Here is a 27,185-nt window from a genome sequence, read left to right as displayed (position 1 = left end):
ATGATCAGACAATGTTCAGATTCAGAGACAAAAAATTAAATCTTTCCTGTTGGTTTGATTATGGGATACAATGTGTTTCAACCAGAGAGCAGTACTTTACTTCTCCAGATACGACTTGAAAAAGTCCAGGATGGACTAAATCGTCCTTTTAATAGAAATTCTAGATATCTTTGCAAAGAGTGATATTCTGCAGGGACTGTGTAAAGACGGACTAAGAAGAGTGATATGCTGTATATAGTGAGGCTGAGAGGCAGTGCCTCAACTTGAGTCCCATAGGCCCCGGAACAAACTATGATAACATCCACTTGGACTTAAAGGGAACCTGTCATCAGAAATTTTGCACTAAACCTAAAAGATTCCCCCTCGGCAGCTCCTGGGCTGCATTCTTGCAAGGTTCCTATTGTTCTTGTGCCCCCTTTCTGACCAAAATAAAGACTTTATAAAGTGGTACCTATTTGTATTCAAATCTTGATAATGGTACACGAGGGCGGGCTCTCTGGTGTCCGTTAGTCTGCCTCCTGACGCTTTAGGCCGTCTCCCATCGCGCAATTCATACCTCAGGAGGCCGCCCAGTGCGTACATACATTTTCTCTTTCATATTCCTGGAAAAAAACCTACAGAACTATATATTTAAACACATCTACTGGTCACCTCTTTAGAGCAGAAGAAATGGAATACACGGCGCTTCTGTAGCGGGTGCAGAAGTAGGATTTAATCCCATAAGCAATGACATTATTCAGTGTCTGGGAATAAAAATTCACCTTCTTTGCATCAAGATTTGAGTGCCAAGTTGTTTTTGTCATCTCTTTAGAGCATTCAGCAGTTTTGCATAATCAAAACTGCTGAAGTCTTATTTTAACCCCTTCAAGACATTTGACTTAAGCTTAAGTCATGGTCGTCTAGCGGATCCTGCAAAATGACATAAGCAGCATTTAAGAAGCTGGCAAATGGAGTGCGCTCTCCCACCTACCCACTTGGGACCCCCATGACACGATTGTGATGGGGTGTACAGCAGAGCAAGGAGAGACAACAGGCCGAGGATGATCCAACAGGTTTACTAACAGGAATACAGGAACAGCACACGATAAGTCTAAATAAAACAGATTCGGGGGCACCTCCCTATAATCCAAAGTGCCTGTTACGGGGGGACCGGCAGATTAGGACCAGGGGGTATATATCCTAATCGCCAGTTGGGGCCCACCGTGCTCCAGATGACAATGGAGCTGCTGGCACCTGAGGGTTAGGCAGAGACTATAGAGCTGGATGGCTCTGAGATAACCCAGGAACTCTGGGAACCGGTCACGTGTGTTGGGACACGTCAGACCGGACGACAACCCGATTAGCGTTTTGGTGCACCTAGCGCTACACCAACCACGTGTGCAGGAAACACGTCAGGCCGGGTGGTAACCAGGTAGCGTTGACCGGAAGACCGCCACAAAAGCGCCCTGTCGGCCACGTGTGTAGGACACGTCAGGCCGAGCGGTCCTCCGATTAGCGTTTCTGGCCACCTCTCGACTGGCCACGTGTGTGTAGGACACATCAGGCCAGATGGGTACACCAGTAGCGTTGACCGGGAAGCCGAGGAAAATAAGGAACACCCTGTTAACTCCACAGGGGTCCTGGAGTACGCTGTCCGTGCGCGTAGGGGGCACAATCGGGCAGGTGGCGCAGCAGGTGTGTTGTCCGTGTGCGTAGGGGGCACAATCAGACAGGTGGCACAGCAGGTGCGTTGTCCGTGTGCGTAGGGGGCACAATCGGACAGGAAGCACAGCAGCCGCAGCCCAGTTAACGCCACTGGGCTGCTATAGCAAGACTGGAACGGCAGGAGGGAAGCACGGCGCCTGACCCTGATGTGCCGAGCCACGAATCTTGGCGTGACAGGCACCGTTCGCCTAACCCTACCTACCGCTTCCCAACATAGGCTTATGCCGCAATGAGGCTCTAACATGGAGGTGTGCTCTGACTGAGCAAAAGTGAAGACTGCGCACCTCCATGTTGTCTCCAGCCCCTTTTATAACCTGGGTCCGCCCCCAAACCCAGGGTGGAACCACCAAGGTCCAATAGCAGAGTGCCATGTCATCAGTGACGTCACATGCGACCTATCCAGAACCGCCACGTCATTGATGACCTCATGGCAGCCACGCCCCAAACACTTCACCAGTCATCGTCTGACGACCAATACTGAGGTGCCAGATCATAGGGGCGGGCCTCTGCGAGCCAGTCCGGAGTTGCCACGTCATCAGGACACCTGACACCCTCTGCCCTATCAGGGCCTGCCACCTCACGGACATGCTCAGTGAGGTCCTTACCGGACCTAGCCTCTGATGCACTAAGTGCCTGAGCATGCTCAGTAGCCTGAGCCACAGGCTTAGAAAGCAGACTATCAGTTTGAACATGCTCAGTAGGCACATCCCAGAACTTAGACACAGCACGAAGTCCAAGTACCTGTGCAAAGAGGCTGTTAGGGTTAATTGTGGGAGCATGCTCAGTAGCCTGAACTGAGGACTTAGTCTCAGACATAACACAAACAGGCTGAGCATGCTCACTAGGCAAAACACCGGGCTTAGACTCTGGCTGGGGTAAATCGGCGCACGCATGCGCACTAGCCGCCTCTCCACACTTAGACGTGGTGGAAGGAACAGCCAACTGGACGACCCGAGGCACGGCCAAGAACGGCAGCCGGCGCCTTGGCGCAACAGGAACCGCAGCAGGCTGCTTGCGGCTATGGCGGCGCTGGTTCGTAACAGTGCCAGATCACGACGTAATAGTCCTTTTCAGAGTCCCAGAAATCCCACACAATCCACTGGACGGCGAGATCTGTCCGCAGAATCAGATGTCGCTCCCTTCCTCTTCAAAACTCAGCTCCCAACTGCACTTAGAAACAGGAGTGTATTGTCTGAGCTCATGGGCCCGCCCCTCAAGGGTAGGGGTCTATGCAATGGTTGGGCCCACTAGAAGATTCTAGAAGGTTGGCTCCGAGATGTCTACAGGTTTGTGTAGTTGGCGTTATCCACTGCTTACGAAACAATGGGAAGTTCCCCTGGCTGTGTGGACAAGAGATAATTGCATTATGGGTCCAGAGACACAGGAGATGGGGGGAAGGTATGGTTACTTACATCCCAAGAAATTTCAAAGTGTTCAGTAAGTACAACCAAAGGAAAGTTACATCACATCCTGACATAGTATTACAGCAAATACAGTGAGAAGGTAAAATACATCACATGGCATCTTATACAAAAAATATGGGATGGAGAAACGCACATACATCATGACAATCCCTTTCCCTCCCAACTTGTGTACGTACTAGGGACCACTACAGGTCGCTGGTTAAGTACACGCAGGCATGGCTGACAGGACTCAAGGCTCCTCTTGCCTGGACAGTCCATCTGCATTTTGGTGTTGGCTGCCTCTTCTATACTGTATGGTAAAGTTATAGGGCTGCAGAGCCAGGCTCCATCGTAATAAGCGTCCATTGTTCCCAGAGGCTCTGTTCAGCCAGGTGAGGGGATTGTGATCAGTAACCACAGTGAATTCTCGCCCATACAGATACGGCCTTAGTTTTCTAAGGGCCTACACTACAGCCAGACATTCTTTTTCAACAGTTGCATAAGCCACTTCTCGGTCCAGCAGTTTCCGGCTGAGATAGGCGATGGGGTGTTCGTTCCCAGCTGCATTCACCTGGCTGAGGACAGCTCCCAGTCCATAAGCAGAGGCGTCCGTTTGCACAATGAATCTCCTCTTGTAGTCTGGAGCAGCCAGGACAGGATCGCAGATCAGAGCGTCCTTCAGCCGGTTAAAAGCCTCATCACAGGCTGGAGTCCAGATCACCAGCCGGGGCATTGTTTTCTTGGTCAGGTCGGTAAGAAGCTTGGCCACAGTGCTGAAATGGGCAACAAATTTTCGGTAATAACTGGCAGTGCCCAGAAAAGCCATAACTTGTTTCTTAGTTTGGGGTACAGGCCAGTCTCTAATAGCCTGGATTTTGGCAGGCTCAGGACGGAGCTTCCCTCCTCCCACTCTATGCCCTAGGTACTGGACTTCCCCCATCCCCAATTGGCATTTATCAGGTCGAATGGTGAGGCCGGCTGCAAGAATCAAGTCCAGAATAACGGCTACTTGATTCAGATGTTCCTCCCACATCTGGCTGAAGACGGCGATATCATCCAAGTAGGCACAAGCAAAGCCACCACATCCCCGGAGGATCTGGTCCACCATTCTCTGGAAGGTGGCCGGGGCATTTTTCATTCCAAAAGGCATGCTTAGAAATTCATACAGACCAAAGGGGGTTATAAAAGCGGACCGTTCTCTCCCTTCCTCCGTTAGAGGGATCTGCCAGTATCCCTTACTGAGATCCAAGGTAGTGACATATCGGGACCCAGCCAGTCGGTCTAGAAGTTCGTCAATACGAGGCATTGGGTAACGATCGCTGACGGTATGGTCGTTTAGTCGCCGATAGTCCACACAAAATCGAGTACTCCCATCCTTCTTGGGTACTAACACCACAGGGGAGGCCCAAGGGCTATGGGAGGTCTGGATTACCCCAAGCTGTAACATCTCCTCCAGTTCGTGCTGCATGGTGTTTCGAACTGATTCAGGGACCCGGTAATGAGCCTGTTGTATGGGACGGATGCCCTGAGTGTCCACATGATGTTGGGTGACGGTGGTTCGACCTGGTTGGGATGAGAAAGCAGCCCGTCTCTGTTGAAGCACTTCCAGCATCTGGATTTTCTGTAAGGAATCCAGGTGATCTCCCAAGGGAACCTTGCTTCCACGAGATTAGGTAGAGAGTCCTCATCCTCTTGACCATCTTCTGAAGCCAACCGACAGCTTGCTATCATTGGAATGTTCCGGTCATGGTACTCCTTAATCATATTCACATGGACAGTCTTTTGTCTTAGCCCCTGATCATCTAAAGCAAGAAGGTAATTGGTATCATTCAGTTTTCTGAGAACCCGGAAGGGACCCTCCCATGTGGTCTGCAGTTTATTCTGCCGATGGGGAACAATCATTAAGACTTGTTGTCCTTCTACAAACTCCCGATAGCGTGCTTTACGGTCATACCATGTCTTCTGTCTGGTTTGAGCCATACGCAAATGACTCTGGGCAAAACTAGCAAGTTGGGCCAGGGTTTCTCGCAGCTTTAGGACATAAAGGACAACAGGGGCTCCTGTATCTTCAATTTGCCCCTCCCAGTATTCCTTGAGCAGGGTTAAGGGTCCTCGGACCTTTCTTCCATAGAGTAGTTCAAAGGGGGAGAACCCAGTGGACTCCTGGGGAACTTCCCGATAGGCAAACAAGAGATCGGGTAGGTACTTCTCCCAGTCTGAATCTCGGTCCGTGAAGGCCCTCAGCATATTCTTCAGAGTGCCATTGAATCGTTCACAAAGTCCATTTGTTTGGGGATGATACGGGGTCGTTCGGATCGCTCGTACTCCACAGGTGCGCCACAGACACTGGACCAACTCTGACATGAACTGGGAACCTTGGTCCGACAAGATCTCACTGGGGAATCCTACTCTGGTAAAAATAATAACCAAGGCCTCGCCACCTTGGCTGCAGAAATACTTGACAAGGCCACGGCTTCTGGATATCGGGTGGCATAGTCCACAACAGTGAGAATGTACTGCTTTCCAGATTTACTTGGTTTAGCCAGAGGTCCAATGATATCAACAGCTACTCTTTTTGAAAGGGTTCTTCTATTATAGGGAGCGGTTGCAGGGGTGCCTTTGGGTGATCTCCGGGTCGCCCTCTACGCTGACATATGTCACAAGTTCGGCAGAAATGCGCCACTGCTTGGGAAATCCCCGGCCAATAAAAAGTTTGAGTCAATCGTCTCTCGGTGCGGGTTTTGCCTTAATGGCCAGCAGTAGGAATGTCATGAGCCAGGTGTAATAGGGGGAATTCTGTATTTCTGAGGAACAATCAGCTGTTTGCTATAAGTCCAGGGCTTATCTAGGGAGTCGGCATTGGCAACCCGATACAGAAGTCCATTTTCTCTGATAATTCTTTCTCCGTTCTCCCCTAGCTGCCCTATTTCTGCTCGAGCTCTAAAACTAGCAAGGGTGGGGTCAGTCTCTGCTTCTTGTCTAAACTGAACTTTATCCCAAGTAACATTCATATTATCCCCACAAGAAGAATCACTCACCGGCTGTAATGGCAGTTCTGGTGGCCTCATTTCCATGGATGGGTTGTACACGTCCACATGGGCTGCTCTCTTGGCTTGACTTCTGGTTACCGCACCGACAAAGTGGCAATGAAGATTCCCCACATCAGGCACAGAATCCAGCTTTTCTCCTGGTGAAGGTGTCTGTAGATAATGAACAGGCAAAGGCGGTCTGTAGCTGTTCTGCCTCCGAACACCTGGACATTGGAATTGCATGTGCCCAGGCTGCCCACATCCATAACATCAGTGCCTTCTGGGATAAGTGAAGAGTCACCGCGAGCTCAAGGAGAACCGGGTTTTGGCCGTTACAGCCGGAAGGAAGACTTCTGAAAACCGCGCGCCTAGCGGCGCGCGAATTTTAGCCTGTCTTCTTCATTGTGAGCGTGAGTGAGCAAAGTGTGAGCAAAAGTAAGTGTGAGTAGAATTGTTTGTATTTAGTTGTTTAATTACTTAACATTTGTTTAGTGCTATCCCCATTAGAAAATGTGCTCCACTATTGCTAATGCGATCCAGTGTACATCTTGTCTCATGTATGCAGTCCTTGAAAAGCCGTTCGAGGGTGCATACTGTTGTTCGAGATGTGAGCAAGTTGCACATTTGGAAGCCCAGATACTGGATCTAAATGAGCAGCTGGCAACTCTGAGATGCAATAGCAATATGGAAAGGAGTTTGCTGCTCACTGAGCAGCAGCTTGCTGGGTCAGATGTGGGGGAGGATCGTAGTAGGGAGCGGCAGGACGGTGAGGTAGGTAGCTGGGTGACAGTTAGAAAGGGGGGTAAAGGGAAAAGTGCTAGGAAGGCTAGTCCTGAACTGACACACCCCAATAGGTTTGCAAACTTGGCAGATGAGGGGGATGTCATTACAGGGGTAGCATTGCTGCAGCAAGGCATGACCTCTGAACGCCAGAGGAGTGTCTGCTCCAGTAAGGGGGGGAATAGGAGTGCAGGGCAGGCAAGACAGGTACTGGTAGTGGGGGACTCAATTATTAGGGGGACAGATAGGGCAATCTGTCACAAAGACAGGGATCGCCGAACAGTGTGTTGTCTTCCTGGCGCTCGAGTTCGGCACATCGCTGATCGGGTTGACAGATTACTGGGAGGGGCTGGGGAGGACCCAGCGGTCATTGTACACATTGGCACAAATGACAAAGTTAGAGGTAGGTGGAAGGTCCTTAAAGATGATTTCAGGGAATTAGGTTGTAAGCTTAAAGCATGGACCTCAAAGGTGGTATTTTCGGAAATACTACCTGTGCCACGAGCCACACCAGAGAGGCAAAGAGAGATCAGGGAGGTTAACAGGTGGCTCAGGAATTGGTGTAGGAAAGAGGGTTTTGGGTTCCTGGAGAAATGGGCCGACTTTTCAGTTGGCTACAGATTCTATGCTAGGGATGGGTTGCATCTTAATGGGGAGGGTGCAGCTCTGCTGGGGCAGAAAATGGCTAGAAGGTTGGAGGAGTGTTGAAACTAGGAATGGGGGGCGAGGGTATTCACTTTATAGAAGGGGAATGTAGTGCAGATAGTGACCAGGGCACAAGTAATGAAATTGGGGGTGGTAAGGGGGGAAGGGTTAGGACAGTTAGTACAGTAAGCAGGAATACAGGTACAGAGTCATACGTAACGTGCATGTACACTAATGCCCGAAGCCTCACAAATAAGGTGGAGGAATTAGAATTAATATTGTTGGAAGAAAATTAAGATATAGTGGGGATATCAGAGACATGGGTGGATGAGAGCTATGACTGGGCTGTTAATTTACAGGGTTATAGCCTATTCAGGAATGACCGTACAAATAAGCGAGGGGGAGGTGTGTGTCTATATGTAAAATCATCCTTAAAACCCCTCCTGCGTGACAACATATGTGAGGGTACTGAGAATGTAGAGTCCCTATGGGTGGAGATAAGGGGGGGGGAGAATGAATAATAAAATACTGATAGGGGTGTGTTATAAGACGCCGAATATTATGGAAGAGGTAGAGAATCTCCTCATAAAGCAAATTGATAAAGCAGCTAGTCTCGGAGAGGTAATTATTATGGGGGACTTTAACTATCCTGATATAAATTGGGGAACAGAAACTTGCAGTTCCAGCAAAGGAAATAGATTTTTGATTACAATGAAAGATAATTACCTTTCACAAATGGTACAGGACCCCACAAGAGGGGGAGCACTACTAGACCTTGTACTAACCAATAGGCCAGACCGCATATCAAATATACAAGTTGGGGGTTACTTGGGGAATAGTGATCACAAAATAATAAGTTTTCATATATTCTTTAGTAAGATGTCTAGTAGAGGGGCTACAAGGACGCTAAACTTCAGGAAAGCAAATTTTAAACGGTTGAGAGATGATCTTAGTGCAATAAACTGGGATGATGTACTAAGTAATAAAAGTACACAAAGCAAATGGGAGACTTTTATGGGCATCCTGAATAGGGCTTGTGCAGAAAATATACCCTATGGGAACAAACATGCTAGAAATAGGAGGAAACCCCTATGGCTAAATAGAGCTGTAAGGGAAGCAATAAAAGAAAAACAGAAAGCCTTAAAAGAATTAAAGAGGGTAGGTAGTGATGAGACATTATATAATTATAGAAAATTAAATAAAATATGTAAAAAGCAAATTAAGTTAGCTAAGTTTGAGACAGAGAGACTCATTGCGAGAGAAAGTAAAAATAATCCTAAAATATTCTTTAACTACATAAACCGTAAAAAACCTGAAAAGCGATAGTGTTGGCCCCCTTAAAAATAGTCTTGGTGAAATGGTGGAAGGGGATGAGGGTAAAGCCAACCTGCTGAATGACTTTTTTTCTACGGTTTTTATACAAGAAAATGCCATGGCAGATGACATGACCAGTGATACCATAAATTCACCCTTGAGTATTACCTGCTTAACCCAGCAGGAAGTACGCCGCCGCCTCGAAATCACTAAGGTTGACAAATCTCCGGGCCCGGATGGCATACACCCCAGAGTACTACAGGAATTGAGTTCTGTGATAGACCATTATTTTTAATCTTCTCAGATTCCTTAATAACAGGGTCGGTACCGCAGGACTGGCGCATAGCAAATGTGGTGCCAATATTCAAAAAGGGGACAAAAACTGAGCCGGGAAATTATAGGCCGGTAAGTTTAACCTCTACAGTTGGTAAAATCCTTGAGGGGTTCTTGAGAGATGCTATACTGGAGTATCTCAAGAAAAATAACCTTATGACAGAGTATCAACATGGGTTTATGAGGGATCGATCCTGTCAAACTAATTTGATCAGCTTCTATGAAGAGGTAAGTTCAAGCCTGGACCAGGGAAATGCAGTGGATGTTGTGTATATGGACTTTTCAAAAGCTTTTGATACGGTGCCACACAAAAGGTTGGTACATAAAATGAGAATAATGGGGATAGGGGAAAATATGTGTAACTGGGTTAAAAACTGGCTCAGTGATAGGAAACAAAGGGTGGTTATTAATGGTACGTACTCGGACTGGGTCTCAGTTCATAGTGGGGTACCACAGGGGTCAGTATTGGGCCCGCTTCTTTTCAACATATTTATAAATGACCTTGTTGGGGGCATGCGGAGTAGAATTTCAATATTTGCAGATGATACTAAACTCTGCAGGGAAATCAATACAGAGGAGGATAATTTTATATTACAGGGAGATTTATGTAAATTGGAGGATTGGGCTGAGAAGTGGCAATTGAAGTTTAATGTAGATAAATGTAAGGTCATGCACTTGGGTAGAGGAAATAACATTTATGATTATGTACTTAATTGTAGAACACTGGGTAAAACAGACACAGAAAAAGACTTGGGTGTATGGGTGGATGGTAAACTTCACTTTAGTGGACAGTGTCAGGCAGCTGCTGCCAGGGCTAATAAAATAATGGGATGTATTAAAAGAGGTATAAGTGTTCATGAAAAAAATATAGTTCTACCTCTGTACAAGTCACTAGTGCGACCGCACTTAGAATACTGTGTACAATTCTGGTCACCGATATATAAGAAGGACATAGCTGAACTGGAGAGGGTGCAGAGAAGAGCCACCAAGATTATTAGAGGAATGGGTGGGCTGCAATACCAAGACAGGTTATTAAACTTGGGGTTATTTAGTTTGGAAAAACGAAGGCTTAGGGGGGATCTAATCACAATGTATAAATATATGAGGGGACAGTACAGAGACCTTTCCAAAGATCTTTTTACACCTAGGCCTGCGACTGGAACACGGGGGCATCCGCTACGTCTTGAGGAAAGAAGGCTTAATCATAATCACAGACGAGGATTCTTTACTGTACGAGCAGTGAGACTATGGAACTCTCTGCCGCATGATGTTGTAATGAGTGATTCACTACTAACATTTAAGCAGAGCCTGGATGCCTTTCTTGAAAAATTTAATATTACCAGTTATGTATATTAGATTTTATGACAGGGTATTGATCCAGGGAACTAGTCTGATTGCCGGATGTGGAGTCAGGAAGGAAATTTTTTCCCCATTGGAACTTGTTTGCCACATTGGGGTTTTTTTTGCCTTCCTCTGGATCAACATGTTAGGCTACGGGTTGAACTAGATGGACTTAGAGTCTCCCTTCAACCTTAAAAACTATGATACTATGATACTATGATCTGCGCTCTGGGATTCTTCCTCCATGTCGTATTCCCAAAGGTGGAGCAGGAGTAATGCGAGGCACAGTCACACGAAGGTCCCCATGAGTTGATGGTCTAGGGCAGTGATGGCGAACCTGTGGCACTCCAGCTGTTGCAAAACTACAATTCCCATCATGTCTTCACAGCCAAAACTTTTGCTTTGAATGGCCAGGCATGATGGGAATTGTAGTTTTGCAACAGCTGGAGTGCCACAGGTTCGCCATCACTGGTCTAGGGTGATGGTGAACATTGGGGCCAGAAGGACCAGGGGCCGCCAGCGTTGGGGGGCTGGTGGTTTTTTTCTCGCTGAGTAGTATTTTTTTCCACTGAGGCTTGATGGTGAGAGCCTCATCAGCTAGAGCTGCAGCTTCCTCCACAGTGGCTGGTCTCCTTTCACGCACCCATTCCCGGATCTCAGCGGGGCACTTGAAGTAAAACTGCTCTTTTAGGAGGACCTGGAGGACGGTCTCCAAGATTAAGGCCTCCTCTGCCTCCAGCCAACGATGCCACAGATGTTTGAGTTTGTGGGCATACATCTTGAAAGACACTTCCTCATCACATGCTAAAGTATGGAACTGAGTCCTGTAAGTGTCTGGCGTTACAGCATAATGTTCTAGAATAGTCTGTTTAATATCCGCATACTCACAGTTCCACCGAGGGTCCATAGCTCTATAGGCTGAGGCAGCTCCACCCTCTAAGAGCCCAACCAGATGCCGGACGCGCTCCCTTTCTGGGACTTCCATTAATCGACACTGATGCTCAAAGTCCTGGAAAAAGCCCTCAATGTCACCAGCAGCCTCATTAAACTGCTTGAAGTCATTGCGGGATACTCTGGGAAGTTCCCTCATGGTGGATGCTGGGGTTACAGTCTGTCTGGAACCTCTAGCGGCTTCCACAGCGAGCTGCTTATCCAGCAATGCCATCTCCTCCATCCTGCGCTCCTTCTCTTTAGCTCCACGCATGACCTCCATCTTATATTCTATGGTGGTCTCCTCTCCCAGCAAGGCCATCTCCTCCTCGTACCACACAAACCACTGACTTTTTTGGATATTTACCTCCGGCTGCCATCTCTCTTCCATTTGCTGGGAGGATCCTTCCTCAGCGTCATTTTGCGAGCAAACTCCTTCCAACGCCTCAATCAGCTGCTCCTTGGAGAGACCCTTGTAGCTGACTCCCAGTTCACGGGCCTTTGTTTGTAGGTTCACAGCAGTCCAATTCTTGTACTCTGAGGTTCTGGTTCCAGCTGTTGATGGGCCGTTGTCCTCCATTCCTTCTGCTCTGATCCCACTGCTGCCACCAGTTTGTGACGGGGTGTACAGCAGAGCAAGGAGAGACAACAGGCCGAGGATGATCCAACAGGTTTACTAACAGGAATACAGGAACAGCACACGACAAGTCCAAATAAAACAGATTCGGGGGCACCTCCCGATAATCCAAAGTGCCAGATCACGACGTAATAGTCCTTTATAGAGTCCCAGAAATCCCACACAATCCACTGGACGGCGAGATCTGTCCGCAGAATCAGATGTCGCTCCCTTCCTCTTCAAAACTCAGCTCCCAACTGCACTTAGAAACAGGAGTGTATTGTCTGAGCTCATAGACCCGCCCCTCAAGTTTAGGGGTCTATGCAATGGTTGGGCCCACTAGAAGATTCTAGAAGGTTGGCTCCGAGATGTCTACAGGTTTGTGTAGTTGGCGTTATCCACTGCTTACGAAACAATGGGAAGTTCCCCTGGCTGTGTGGACAAGAGATAATTGCATTATAGGCCCAGAGACACAGGAGATGGGGGGAAGGTATGGTTACTTACATCCCAAGAAATTTCAAAGTGTTCAGTAAGTACAACCAAAGAAAAGTTACATCACATCCTGACATAGTATTACAGCAAATACAGTGAGAAGGTAAAATACATCACATGGCATCTTATACAAAAAATATGGGATGGAGAAAAGCACATACATCATGACAACGATCACGGGGGCCTGATGATTGCCATGGCAACCTGAGATCAATTGACAACCGGGTATGTCCGCTACGGTGGCCTTTTAGACCATGTCGGAGCATGGTCTAACAGGCATTCTGTCAGAGTTATACTGAGAAGCATAATGTGTTGCAATGCTTTTGCATTGTAAAACATGTCATCTATAAGAGTAAAAAAAAGCTAATGTGCCTTTTATAGGGACTAAGTTAAAGAGTGGAAAAAAAATATTGTAAAAATATAAAAAAAAAAATAGAAAATGAACAACAAAAATAGTATACCAACAAATATGAATATTTATGTTAAAAAAAAAAAAAAAGTACAGAGTTTTGGTATCAAGTCCAGAAAACGTTTATACTAGTTAACTCCTTCAGTGAACACCGTAAAAGAAAAAAACAAAAACACAAAACAAAGAAAAACCATAGCAAATACTATTAGAAAAAATTGTTTTTGTTCTGTAAAATCAGCAAAATGGAGAAAAAAAACAATATAAATGTGGTATCGCTGTAGTCCTACTGACCCGAAGAATAAAGCTGTCTTATCACTTTTACAACATGGTGAACAGCTTAAAAAACTTTGTAAAAAGGGCTTTTTAGTGTGATAGCAGACAAGCTTGAAAAACTATATAAATTTGGTATCCATGTAATCGAACTGACATGAGGAATAAAGCTGCCTTATCACTTGTACCAAAAGGTGAGCGGCAAAATAAAAATAAAGGCAGTTCTTCAAAAGCTGTTGATTTGTTCATTATACCACCCATAGATCGCAGTAAGGCGCTGCTCACATTTATCCTGCGCTCCGTGCTGCACTCTTACACCAGAGATTACGTGTAAATCTCTGAAAAACGTGATTCAGACAAAATTCCCAAAAAAAATTCCCAACAAAAAATTTACTTTAATGAGGCAGATTTAGTGACTTTGAATTCCCTTCTGGCCTGTGGTCTGGTGGTGTCCATCTTTTTGTGTGTCTTTTGACGTGCAGTAAACAACAGTTTTGTGCACCTATGAAAAGGACATCAATGAACAGAAGCCAAACGAAGTCCAGAGTAACTCTGCTGCCTCATTAATGGATCCCACTCGGGTTTCGCCTGAATCATGTATTTCAGAGATGTGAATGGAAACCCTTATGTGAGTGCTCATTATGGGGTACAGAACATTTTGGAACAGCTCACATTTATCCTGTGCTCTAAGTTGATACCAATAGCATTCAACTTAACCTGCAAAAAATCCACACTCATGTCCATGATCTCTTAGTGAAAATATAGTGGGCTTCCATGTTACAGGTAGCACAAAGGCTCTGGAAAAGCGCTATTACTCCCGCAACCCCCCCCTCCCCCAACAAAAAGAATATCAGCAAAATCTGCTCTCAAGCATTCAAATGACTCCCTCCCTTCTGAGCACCGCAATGTGCCTAAACCACAACTAATGCCCACATGTTTGCCATTGCTGTAATGAGGAGAGCCCCTTTTTATTTACAGGCTGTGTGTATCAGAAGCACAAGCTGGGCATAATATATGGGCACTACAATGTACTGGGCACTACAAAGGCTTATTTGCAGTTTTTAATTCTGCAATATTCATTACGTTTGACTTCATGGGTGTTTGTCAGACACAAAATCGTCTCTGCAGCCGTAGATTAATTCCCAGAGGGGGTTTCTGCTTTTCTGGCACTTATGAGCTCTGTGCCCAAAAAAGTCAAATGGTGCTCATTCCCTCCTGACCCTTTATGTGGGGCTAATCAGTACTGCATAGTCACATGTGGCCTATCGCACATTCAGGAGAAATTGTGTAACACATTGAGGTCTGTTTTATCTATCCACCTTGAAACAATTGGAAGTCTGAGGCTAAACCAAGATTTTGCTGGTAAAAGTAATTATTTTTTTTCTTCACCGCCCAATAGTTTATAATTTTGTGACACACCTGTGGAGTCATTTGGCTCACTGTACCCTGTGGAGTCATTTGGCTCACTGTACCCTGTGGAGTCATTTGGCTCACTGTACCCTATGGAGTAATTTGGCTCACTGTACCCTATGGAGTCATTTGGCTCACTGTACCCTGTGGAGTCATTTGGCTCACTGTACCCTGTGGAGTCATTTGGCTCACTGTACCCTATGGAGTCATTTGGCTCACTGTACCCTATGGAGTCATTTGGCTCACTGTACCCTGTGGAGTCATTTGGCTCACTGTACCCTGTAAAGTCATTTGGCTCACTGTACCCCTGAATGAATTCAGTGAGGGGTGCAGTTTGTAAAATAGGGTTACTTGTGGGGAGTTTACTTTCTGCTGTTCTGGCACCTCAGGGGCTCTGCGAATGTGTCATGGCACCCGCAAACCATTTCTGAAGTCCAATATAGTGCTCTTTCTTTCCTCAGCATTGTACTGTACCTCAAAAGTATTTCCCGATTACGTGGAGGGTATTTGAGCTCTCAAAATTACACGAAAAACTGTTTGGTCTAATTTTTTTTCTTAGTAGTTCTTACAAAGGTGTAAGATTTGTGGCTAAAACAATTTTTTAGTGAAAAAAAAATGGAATTATATCTTCTTCATTGCCCAATGATATAAAATTCAGTGACACACCTGTGGTGTCAATATGCTCACTGCACCCCTAGATCAATTTATTTAAAAGTGTAATCTGTAAATTAGGGTCAAGTATTCGAGGGTCTACTTTTTTGGTATATCAGAGGCTCTACCAGTGTAACATGACACCCCCAAACCATTCCAACAAAATCTGACCTCCAATATTGCGCTCCTTCCCTTCTGAACTTTGCACTGTCCCTCAGAAGTAGTTTTCAACCGCATAATGGGGTATTGGTATAATCAGAAGAAATTGTGTGACAAATTGTACAGTCTATTTTTGCCTATTAGTGTTTTTGAAAATTAAAGCTTTGTGGCCAAATTAACATTTTAGTGGAAATTTGTTTATTTTGTTTATTTTCACAGCTCAGTGTACTACCATTCCGTGGGAATCACCTGCTGGTTAAAATGGTCATTACACCTCTAGATTAATTCCTTGAGAAGTGTTTTTTTGAGCATGGGGTCACTTATGAGGATTTCATGCCAAAGCATGTCAGGAGATCTTCAAATGTTACACGGTATCCTCAATTTATTCCAACCAAAATGGCGTTCCAAAGTTCCAATAGCGCTCCTTCCGAGCCCTCCTGGGTGCCCAAACAATAGTTTTCCACAACATGTGGAGTATCCCTGTACTCAAGAGAACTTGCACAACAAATTGTATAGTCCAATTTCTCTTTTTACCCTTGTGAAAGTTAAAAATTTAGGATTAAAGCAACATTTTAGTGGTAAAAATCTATTTTTTTATTTTCACGACTCAACGTTACAAAATTCTGTGAAGCACATGTGGGTTCAAGGTGCTCACAAACCATCTAGATAAGTTCCTTGAGGGGTTTAGTTTCCAATATGGTGTGACTTGTGGGTTTTTTTATCCACTGTTTAGGCACACTTTTGCTCTCAAAAATTCAATATGCACTCCTTCCCTTTCGAGTTGCGCTTCCAAATAGTCATTTTCCACCACATATCGGGTATTGGCATACTCAGGAGAAATTGCACAATAAATTGTATTTTCCATTTCTCATGTTACTTTTGTAAAAATGAAAAATGTGGGGCAAAATCAACGTTTTTGTAGAAAAAGTAAACTTTTAAGAATGTTTTTAGTTAGTGAAGCACCTAAAGGGGTAATAAACGTCTGGAAGGGGGGTTTGAGCAGTTTGAGGGGTGCAGTTTTTAAAATATTGTCACTTTGGGGTATTTTCTGACACATAGGACCCTCAAAGTCACTTAAAATATGATGTGGTCCTTAAAAAAAAAAGTGTTTCCTGGTCTTCTCTGTCAACAGGGCATCGCTGCCAATGTCATGTTGGTTAACAGCTGGCTGGGAGCTGACGGTCAGTTAGCATGATGTCGGCAGTGGCGCCCCATCAGCAGAGCAGAGTGGAAGAAACGCTGTGTTGAAGTGAGTTTATATGAAGCAGCAGAATCGACGGCTGGTTCAATGTGACCATCCTGAGTCGGCAAAGATCGGCGTCTTGTAGAAAAGGCAGGTAGTTAGCAACTACCTGCCTATACGTTCTTGACCCCTTAAGAAAAAAAATAATAAAAGTCCTCTATAACTCCTTTGAGTGACACTTTTCTCTATAATAAGTCTTTCTTTTCTTTTCTTCTAGGTAACTACAAGATTGCAGCTGGTCTAACTCTCCTCCCGAAAATTCCCTACAGAGCAGCACTGCCAAAGCCAACTTTATTGTATGCCATTGTTGACCTCATTCAGGCAACCATGGACACCTCGAGCTTCATCAAACCATTTACAGTGTCATCCGAAACGCCAGAAGACTAGGCTTATGTCCTGCTCCCTAACCACCTTGAAAAACTGAAGAATAAAGGAGACTTTCAGCTTAATTAGAAAAAACTGATTATTGAGTTAAAAGAAATCCCCCAGAACATTATCCGAGCTTTATGTACAAAGCAGCAGTAAATAATAAAGGCCCTAAAACGTATAGTTAAGGTAATAAAAAAAAGCCTGTGCCTCCAGACATAAAGGCTAGTAAATAGCCATGCCTAATGTGTGTTGATGGTGTGGAAGAGAACACATTAGAAGTAAGGCGAGGCAAGTCTGGGTGGTTTTCTGACAAATAGACTAGAGTGCACTGTGTGAATTGGGTCGTGAAATTAATTTACTTTTTTTTCACCCATGACTTTTGCTCGTCTCTTCTCACTTCCTCAAAGGACTTGAACACCATTTAAATCATAACTTGGTGGTCGACTGGTTGCTGAAAGGGAAATACATTCCTACTTTCTCCTTACGGATGACCATAGGCTTAAGGTAGCATTTCTGTGCCAGTAACTAGCTGCTCGGTCTGGGAGATCTAATGATTTAGCTATGTTGTGAAGAAGGAACGTCTTTGGTTTCTGGTAGTAACACATCGTGCCAGAGTCTGGTTATAACATTTATCTAATTTAGTAAGGAAATCAGCCTGGCAATAGGATAATGAAGGCTTTGTTCACGTCTTGGGTTTTTCGGAAGGGCAGAGACATTCTCAGCTAGTGGTAACAGGTGATCAGGGCGACCATGGACCAGTGTGCTTCCTGCACGTTTTGTTGGAGCCAGCAATGATCGCAGTTTTTGGACTCTCAGTATATCTGATCACAGAGCTTGAACATTCTTATCTGGGCAGCTGCATAACCAAAGCGAGGTATGCAATAGCTGTATTCTAGAGACATCACTGCTTTGATTTTTTATTTTTTTTTGCAGAACTGGAAATTGAAGAAGATTGGGGGAAAAAATAGTTGGCTGGAAATAATTTTGCACATTTCATGTGCCTTTTCCTTCTGCTTTTTATGCAAATTTGCGTTGGCTGCAAGAAACTGTCGGATAAGGGATTTGAAGTTAGAAAACAATGAGTTAGGACATTTTCGCTGTGCACCTTGAGGCATCTGGTGTTTGTTCTTTATGCCTTAAATACTTGAAACCTTTACAATCCTCTAATTTATGGCATCATGTATGTGACGTCATTGGACTGCTATCCTGGAACTGGAATCTCAGGTTACATACATTTTCGCTTCGTAATTTGCTGATGAGACACGTTGTGGGATAGAAGGAAAAAGCAGGACTAGAAACCATGATTGTCCAAAGGGTAATCAACCACACAACCTTCACGACAAGAATCCAGACTGCTGGTTAATTTGAAGCCAAATTTCTTTAGTTGTTTTGTACATGAATAACTGTTACTATGCATTAAGAGGCTGTTTATAGGCACTGACCACTTAACAATACTCAAGGTCAGTCTTAACTCTTTGAGAACTCTGGTCTAATGTAAATGCACCTGACTTTTGGATCTTGGTTTATTTAAATTGGATGCAAATTTTGTGAGGAGGACTGGCAACAAAACAGTAGAAAAAGCATGTACGCATCGGTGGAGCATGGGCCTGTGCTTTGTAGTGACTCCAACATTTTATGCCTTTCTTGGAAAGGAAGGGTGCCAAAAAGTGAAAAGGAGAAACCAGTGTGTCGAAGGCGCTACTATGAGGAAGGGTGGCTAGCTACCGGCAATGGAAGGGGAGTTGTGGGTGTTACGTTCACCCTCAGCCATTGTAGAAGAGACAGGAACACACCGCAGAGAACCAACTTCAATCTTCGAGGTCACAACAGTGAGGTAGGTGTTTTGTTTCCTATTCCAAAACTTGTGATGTGCCACTTCTCAGAAGATCACGCTTTCTGATATGCTGATGGTAGTTTGGTCTCCATATGTTATGGCTTATCTCTTTGAAAAAGCAGAATATTCATGTTTTTGTGGCCGTCATTGGAGAGAACTGACAGTTGTTGGCCATAAAGTGATTTCCCAGCTATATATTTAAGATCCAGAAACTGGATCAAATCTTGTCATATTTAATTGAAAAATCTTATACCCAAGTGAAACATTTAAGAAATCCATTTTTTTATATATTACAAGTGATGTAATCCATTGCCTTATGACGATTTATGGCTCCAGGACATAGCCATATCCTTATTATCTGAATTAAGACAAAAGCTGTTGATTTTCAACCTACCTACAAAATGTCACACTTTTTCCACCCTTTTGTCTTTGTAAAAAGAAAATTAAAATCTGGAATTTAGGTTCTGCCATTCTGTGGAGGCTGGGTACTGATTCTAGACGAAAAGAAAGGACATTTCAATTAATCCTGAAGGTAGTTGATGAGGTGTCTGCAGGGTGAGGTGTCTGCAGATCATCTGTAGTTCTCCACCTCAATTTAAATCAATGGGGGAAAACAATTGTCAATCAGCTCACCGTGTCCACCCAATGTCTTGTGGTCCTCTCGATCAGCATGGAAAAAAAACCTTGGCAGGCTTTGTAGTACGAAGGAAAAGGTGAGGAATCCAGCAGTAGAGAGCCATCCCACAATGAAAAAGGAATGTAGATATAATTTTCACAATTATTTCATCAGTAAAAAAACCCCATCAAGCAGTCAGAAGAGTTAAATAATGACACTATGATAAAAAAACGAATAAAACCGACGCGTTTCGGTTATGCCTTAGTAATAGTTTCTAACAGAAATGCTTCGGTTTTTTTTCACCATGGTGTCATTTTTTACTTGTCTGACTGCTTGATATGTTTTTGTCTTGTTGTATTTGTTTTTATTTTACTGATGAAATAATTGTGATATTTTATGTATACTACTTTTTCATTATGGGATGGCTCTCTGTCATTGGATTTCTCATCTTTTCCTTAATCTAAATAAGAAGCCTCACCCAAACTCCGAAAAAAACCTGCCCCATACCCATACCTTTTATTCTCCAACCTACAGTAGGCACTATTAATTTTTTAACATTTTCTGGGCATCCACACAGTTTGAATAATCCAGTACACTGCCAATGAAGTGTGATTTATCACTAGACAATATGTGAAGTGCTCCAGAATCTAGTGGTGCCGTACTTTACACCGCGTTAGCTGAAGCTTCATTTTGTGCCCGATGCGCTTGTGCTTTTGTACAGCTGCTTGACCTTGAAAACCCATTTCATGGAGGTGAAGAAACCCTCTATATTGCATCCCACTTTAGTGAAGAATAGACCATTTTTATGTGCCACGGATACTTCTACTCACAGTATCTCCACTTAGACTAGATCTTCCATGATCCATAATATCAGACGTTTTACAGCGGTGGCATTCTCTGACAATCCCAGGATGTCAGAAAATGGAGACCTCTGCGAATGTGAGAGAGGGGGCAATATTTAACCAATATTCTTACTCACAGCCACGTAGTTTCCATGCATGCCCAAACAAAATCAATAAATAGTTCTAGTGAAACCTAACAATGATCAGCACTGAAGGATAACCCGATGAGGAGATTTCCAGGGGTCATTATTCTAAGAGAATATCTGTATGTCTTACAGAACACTTTTACAAGATCGCAGGTTTGGCCTTGGGTTCTTTTAGCTGAAACAAAACGTGATTTTCTAAAGCTGACATATAACAAGTACTATAACATATCGGCAAATTATGGATTAAAATAGTTTCTTTTTTTCTCAAAACAACCAATGTTTAGTTGTACCTATTTGAAATAAGTGTTGTTTAAGGCCCTGAAATCAATAAAGAGAACTCTTATAATTTTGGCAAAATTACAGCACTCCGTTTTACCTCAATATCAAAGAATTTCGCCAAAATCTTTATACAATATATATAAAAATAATTTTTTTACTGCTAAGGAAAAAGCAGATTCGCCCCAAAATAAGTCCATGAATAACTCTCCTTTTTAAATTGTTACTGGTTCTACCCAACTGAGAAAGCTGAATAACTAATATATGTCGGTCATAAAGGACCTGTCAGCAGGATATTCGACCTCCTAATTAAAGACATGACTATAAAGCCCTTTTAATTCTTATTGTTCATACCTTGTAGTATTTTGGGGGACCTTTTTGAAAAATCCAATTTTAATTGGAAATGCAACAAGCCAGACCCTGCTCTTCTATGTCTGCTGTGCCATCTGCCTTTTTCCCACCTGGCGGTCTTTGGGCACTCTTGTCTCAGTGACCTGTCTTCCCTATGCAGGCACTGCCCTTCCATGTCTGCTGTCCCCTCTGCCTTTTCTCCACCTGGCGGTCTTTGGGCACTCTTGTCTCAGTGACCTGTCTCCCCTATGCAGGCACTGCCCTTCCATGTCTGCTGTGCCCTCTGCCTTTTCTCTACCTGGCTGTCTTTGGGCACTCTTGTCTCAGTGACCTGTCTTCCCTATGCAGGCACTGCCCTTCCATGTCTGCTGTCCCCTTTGCCTTTTCTCCACCTGGCGGTCTTTGGGCACTCTTGTCTCAGTGACCTGTCTCCCCTATGCAGGCACTGCCCTTCCATGTCTGCTGTGCCCTCTGCCTTTTCTATACCTGGCGGTCTTTGGGCACTCTTGTCTAAGTGACCTGTCTCCCCTATGCAGGCACTGCCCTTCCATGTCTGCTGTGCCCTCTGCCTTTTCTATATCTGGCGGTCTTTGGGCACTCTTGTCTCAGTGACCTGTCTCCCCTATGCAGACCCTGCTCTTCCATGTCTGCTGTCCCCTCTGCCTTTTCTCCACCTGGCTGTCTTTGGGCACTCTTGTCTCAGTGACCTGTCTCCCCTATGCAGACCCTGCTCTTCCATGTCTGCTGTCCCCTCTGCCTTTTCTCCACCTGGCTGTCTTTGGGCACTCTTGTCTCAGTGACCTGTCTCCCCTATGCAGGCACTGCCCTTCCATGTCTGCTGTGCCCTCTGCCTTTTCTATGCCTGGCGGTCTTTGGGCACTCTTGTCTCAGTGACCTGTCTCCCCTATGCAGGCACTGCCCTTCCATGTCTGCTGTGCCCTCTGCCTTTTCTATGCCTGGCGGTCTTTGGGCACTCTTGTCTCAGTGACCTGTCTCCCCTATGCAGGCACTGCCCTTCCATGTCTGCTGTGCCCTCTGCCTTTTCTATATCTGGCGGTCTTTGGGCACTCTTGTCTCAGTGACCTGTCTCCCCTATGCAGGCACTGCCCTTCCATGTCTGCTGTGCCCTCTGCCTTTTCTATATCTGGCGGTCTTTGGGCACTCTTGTCTCAGTGACCTGTCTCCCCTATGCAGACCCTGCTCTTCCATGTCTGCTGTCCCCTCTGCCTTTTCTCCACCTGGCTGTCTTTGGGCACTCTTGTGTCAGTGACCTGTCTCCCCTATGCAGGCACTGCCCTTCCATGTCTGCTGTGCCCTCTGCCTTTTCTCCACCTTGCGGTCTTTGGGCACTCTTGTATCAGTGACCTGTCTCCCCTATGCAGACCCTGCTCTTCCATGTCTGCTGTCCCCTCTGCCTTTTCTCCACGTGGCGGTCTTTGGGCACTCTTGTCTCAGTGACCTGTCTCTCCTATGCAGGCACTGTTGTTGCTTGTGTTTGTTTTAGCTGAAGGGCTGGCACATGCACACAACGGTCCTAATGATATTGCAAGATTAATTGACTGACTCCCCCAAAGTCATAAGGAGTTTACTGCACATGTGCCACTAATTGTTATGAGATGATTCTGGGAGTGCAGAATTTCAGGTAAAGCCAGACAGATCACTGAGGAAAGATTACCTAGACCAATAACCGGAAAAAGCAAGGACCACAGCAGAGTTGGAAGTGCAGTGTCTGGCCTGCTGTACTTACGATTAATACTTCAAGAATGGATTTTTGTAAATTGCCCCGGGTGGAGCGGAGCAGACACTGCACTTACAGCTCTGCTGTGCTCTTTGTCTTTTCCCTGCCTGCTGCGGGCCCTTGGTCTTTGATTAACTTCTATGGGACCCATCTCCCTAGGCACTATCATTGCCTGATTTGTCTTATCAAAAGTGGTGGAGCATGCACAGTTAGATCCTGATGACATTGAGAGAGAGTGATCTTGCAATGTTATCAAGAGCTTTCTGCTTATGTGCCATGCCTTCTGATGAAACAAACCCAGGCAATGAAGACGCATGCGTATGGGAATAAAGTCACTGAGTGAAGAATGACCTATCAAATAACAGTGGACGAGGCAAAGGTAGAGATCATATCAGACCTGGAGGCACAGTGCCCGTCCCGCTACAATTTAGGAAATCCATCCTTGAAGTTTTAAAGCGGTTGAATATCCTGCTAACACAGGTCCTCTTTAATATCTTTCACTAGTGTTGCCTTAAAGGAAACCTGTCACCAGATTTGACCCCTATAAGCTGCGGCCACCAGCAGTAAGCTCTTATATACAGCACTCTAGAATGCTGTGTAGAAGTGTCCAGTCTGCTCTATATATCATAGAAAACATCTTTCATTATACTCACCTGCAGTGCAGTTGGGTCTGGTGGCCGTCGCTGGTCTCAGTCTGGTTCTTCCTCTCTTCCTTCCCATTTTTGTGTGGATGACACGTCCTACATCATCCACACAGAGGTCATCCGCACGGAGCAGGAAAGGAGGACGGTGTAGGATGCATCATCAACACGGACTGGGAAGGAGGACGGCGATGGAAGAAAGAGAGGAGGCCCTGGACCAGGATCAGCGACGTCTATTAGACCGGACTGCCCTGCAGGCGAGTATAATAAAAGGTTATACATTATACAGAGTGCCCTAGATTCTTATATACTGTATTCTGCATGCTGCATATAAGGACTTTCTGGTGGTGGCAATAGCTTAACTTATAAGGGACAAATCTGGTGACCGGTTCCCTTTAAGTCTTAAAATGACATGTTTGCATCCCAAATCTGACTCCCTTTTATTTTTGCAACATGTTCAACCAAAGATTTGTGAATTTTGTAAAAATACATTTTATTCCTTCCATACAATGTACTACAGTGCACGCATACAAACCTCTTCCTTCGGGGTGTGTTTGTTTGAGGCCGTCTATACAATATTTTTCTTACATCTGAATGGGATGGTTTCTGCGGTGTATACATGGATTTTTGCCACATCTCTTCTTCTAAATATGCAGACGTTGCTGTGGCATACTACGATGACCTTTTACTACTAGAACCCCTCAATGTGTTCCAGTTTCTTTGTGTATCAATAGTAATTTGTATAATGATATACCCTTTTCTCTCTCCCCTTCCATGGGTGATGATTTTGTACGGCGTGATCAGGTACTGCTGCTTTTGTGCTTCAGTTCTTGAATATTTGTTATATTTTCTACTTCTCCTGGTCATGAATATGGTGTACGCGGCACATAATAAAAATTATATTTCCTGTCATAAAGATATTACTGATATGCGCTGTGTAGTTTGTTTTTTTCTTGCCTTTGATCAAGACTTCACTTGTTTTGTTGTGGAATGAATGGAGAGTGCTGCACCTCGGAGCTTGCAGACAATTCTTGCATACATTTTCTTAGTGGGAGGGTGAAGGAAGGTTTGCAGGAAAAAAGCTAAAATCCACAGCTATTTATGGCTTCTTCTCCTGAGGGCATTGAGTGACTGTGAAGAGGGATGCCTGAGGTTTGAAACCTGCTTGATTTTACAGGATGAAGCCCATGATATGTGACATAGGGGTTCAGTAATTCATTCTGGTCCCAGCAAAGAAGCATTTCATGGAGAAATGATAGACGTGTATTATTTCACTCTTTGTGCAAACTTTGACGTCGTACTCTGCTTAAAGAAGGACAGTGCTGCCATTATATCCTGAAATATATACTGCTCTGGTAGCTTAAGGCCTTGTGCGCACTAGGCGTTTTTGCTGCGTTTTAAGCGGCGTTTTTTACCGCGTTTTTGTGCTGAAAACGCAGTGACATTGCTTCCCCAGCAATGTCTATGAGTTTTCATTTTTGCTGTCCGCACACAGCGTTTTTTTGTAGCTGCGTTTTTGGGGTGACCACAAAAACGCAGCATGTCAATTACTTCTGCGTTTTTCACTGCGTTTTTCACCCATTGAGTTCAATGAGATGTTCAAAAACGCAATGAGAAACGCATATAGCTGCGTTTCTATGACTAAAAACGCAGCTATAAACACAAGGGGTGGGTACTACAGTGACATGTACAGGAAGAGGATTCCTTCTGTTGGTAAACACAGAAGCGTAAATCCTCCCGGTAAAGTCACCGCCGCTTCCACCTCCAGTCCTGTGCATGTCAGCTCCCGTGCGGCGTCATGGCTGGACGGGAGGTGGAGGCAGTGGCGAAAACAAAACTGAACAGTAGAAAAAAAAAATGTCATACTCACCTGTCTGAAGACTCCCGGTTCCATATCCGCTCCCAGCTCCTGTCCCGGTACCGCCGCTTCGGCTGTGTGCTCTCAGGCACGTATGAAGCCTGCAGGACCTGGCGATGGATCACCTGATGCAGTCACCTGACGCATCAGCTGATCGTAATTCTCGCGGTGTCGCCGGCTTTTTAGCGCCCGGACGGTTTAACCGATCAGCTGGCCCTGCCGTCAGTAGACTTCCATCAGCGGATTACCAGCAGCTCCTGCAGCGATGGGACAGGATCAGACTCTCATCCGATCGCTACAGGAGCTGCCGGTAATCAGTACGGAAGTGACTCAGTATTTTTTTTTTTCTACTGATGCATCAGCTGATTTGTATAATCGGCTTTTATACAATCAGCTGATGTGTGATGTGATTCACGTCCTTTAACCTGACATCATCTGATCGGTATGCCTTCCAGCAAACCGATCAGATGATATTGGATCCGGATTGGACGGCGTGAGACCCTTGACCCAGGATTACTGCGGAGGGGGGTTCTTTATTTCAATAAAGAAGGAGTCACTAATTGTGTTGTTTTATTTCTAATAAAAATATTTTTCTGTGTTGTTTTTTTTTTATCTTTACTAGAAATTCATGGTGGCCATGTCTAATATTGGCGTGACACCATGAATTTCGGGCTTAGGGCCAGCTGACAATATACAGCTAGCCCTAACGCCATTATTACCCAGCGAGCCACCCCGGCAACAGGGCAGCTGGAAGAGTTGGATACAGTGCCAGAAGATGGCGCTTCTATGAAAGCAGCAGAGAGGTGAGGTATAGCCCAAGATGATTTTACTCATTAAAGGGATATCGCTATGTTGTATAAATAGGGGCCAGGTCATGAATCCCTAATCTGTCTTCTTCCTAGCCGCAGAGGTTAATGCGCCATACAGTTTTGGGCGCCCCCGCTCGACGTCGGCTATCCCTAGTACACCCTAAAACCTAACTGTGTGCCAAAAATTGACCCAAAACCCAAAGGGGTATAATTAGTGCTGAAGTCAAAGTGGTTCAATCATACTAGGTGCATAGTCAGAACACTAGTAACTTTACTAGTTACTAGTAGTTTACTAGTGTTCTGACTATGCACCTAGTATGATTGAGCCACTTTGACTTCAGCACTAATTATACCCCTTTGGGCTTTGGGCCAATTTTTGGCACACAGTTAGATTTTAGGGTGTACTAGGGATAGCCGATGTCGAGCGGGGGCGCCCAAAACTGTATGGCGTATTAACCTCCGCGGCTAGGAAGGAGACAGACTAGGGATTCATGACCTGGCCCCTATTTATACATCATAGCGATATCCCTTTAACGAGTAAAATCATCTTGGGCTATACCTCACCCTCCTAGATTAATACTCCCTTTAAGTACATCTAGCTTTGCACGACCGGGTTTGTGCTCACTGACAGATATAGCTGCATATGAAAAATATGGCTTGATTTAATTATTTTAATATTTATAAATAAAAATAGATTTTAGAGAAATTAGTCTTTCGTTCTATTAGCAGTATAATTTTCTCTAATTATTCATAAAATTGGTGTTCATCACTACTCTGATAACCCCTTCTTAATCACTATGTTTTCCTTAATTAAAAATAACACCTATGCTCACTTTCGATGCCAGCGCTGTCCAAGCTGTGTTGGTTCTTGCGCTCCCAGGACTTGCCTGACAAGCACTACTCACAAAAAGTTAGGGATATTTGGCTTTTGGGTCAAATTTACGTGAAATGTTAAAAGTTCACACTATAGTGATAT

The 27,185-nt window shown here is 44.8% G+C and overlaps 1 protein-coding gene across 2 annotated transcripts in view; it reads left to right on the top strand.

Moving 5' to 3' along the window:
• The window catches only part of TULP4 (TUB like protein 4), a 238,575-nt gene that overhangs the window by 48,718 nt on the left and 162,672 nt on the right, over positions 1 to 27,185 (top strand). For both annotated transcript variants that reach the window (XM_075339647.1, XM_075339648.1), the window contains exon 2: positions 16,947 to 18,932. In XM_075339647.1, the coding sequence (XP_075195762.1) occupies positions 18,681 to 18,932 (252 nt within the window). In that variant the 5' untranslated portion in view covers positions 16,947 to 18,680. The remainder of the gene's footprint in view (positions 1 to 16,946; positions 18,933 to 27,185) is intronic.

The sequence above is a fragment of the Anomaloglossus baeobatrachus genome, chromosome 3, assembly GCF_048569485.1.
Source record: "Anomaloglossus baeobatrachus isolate aAnoBae1 chromosome 3, aAnoBae1.hap1, whole genome shotgun sequence".
Classification (NCBI taxonomy): domain Eukaryota; kingdom Metazoa; phylum Chordata; class Amphibia; order Anura; family Aromobatidae; genus Anomaloglossus; species Anomaloglossus baeobatrachus.
This window is presented reverse-complemented; position numbering and strand designations above follow the sequence as displayed.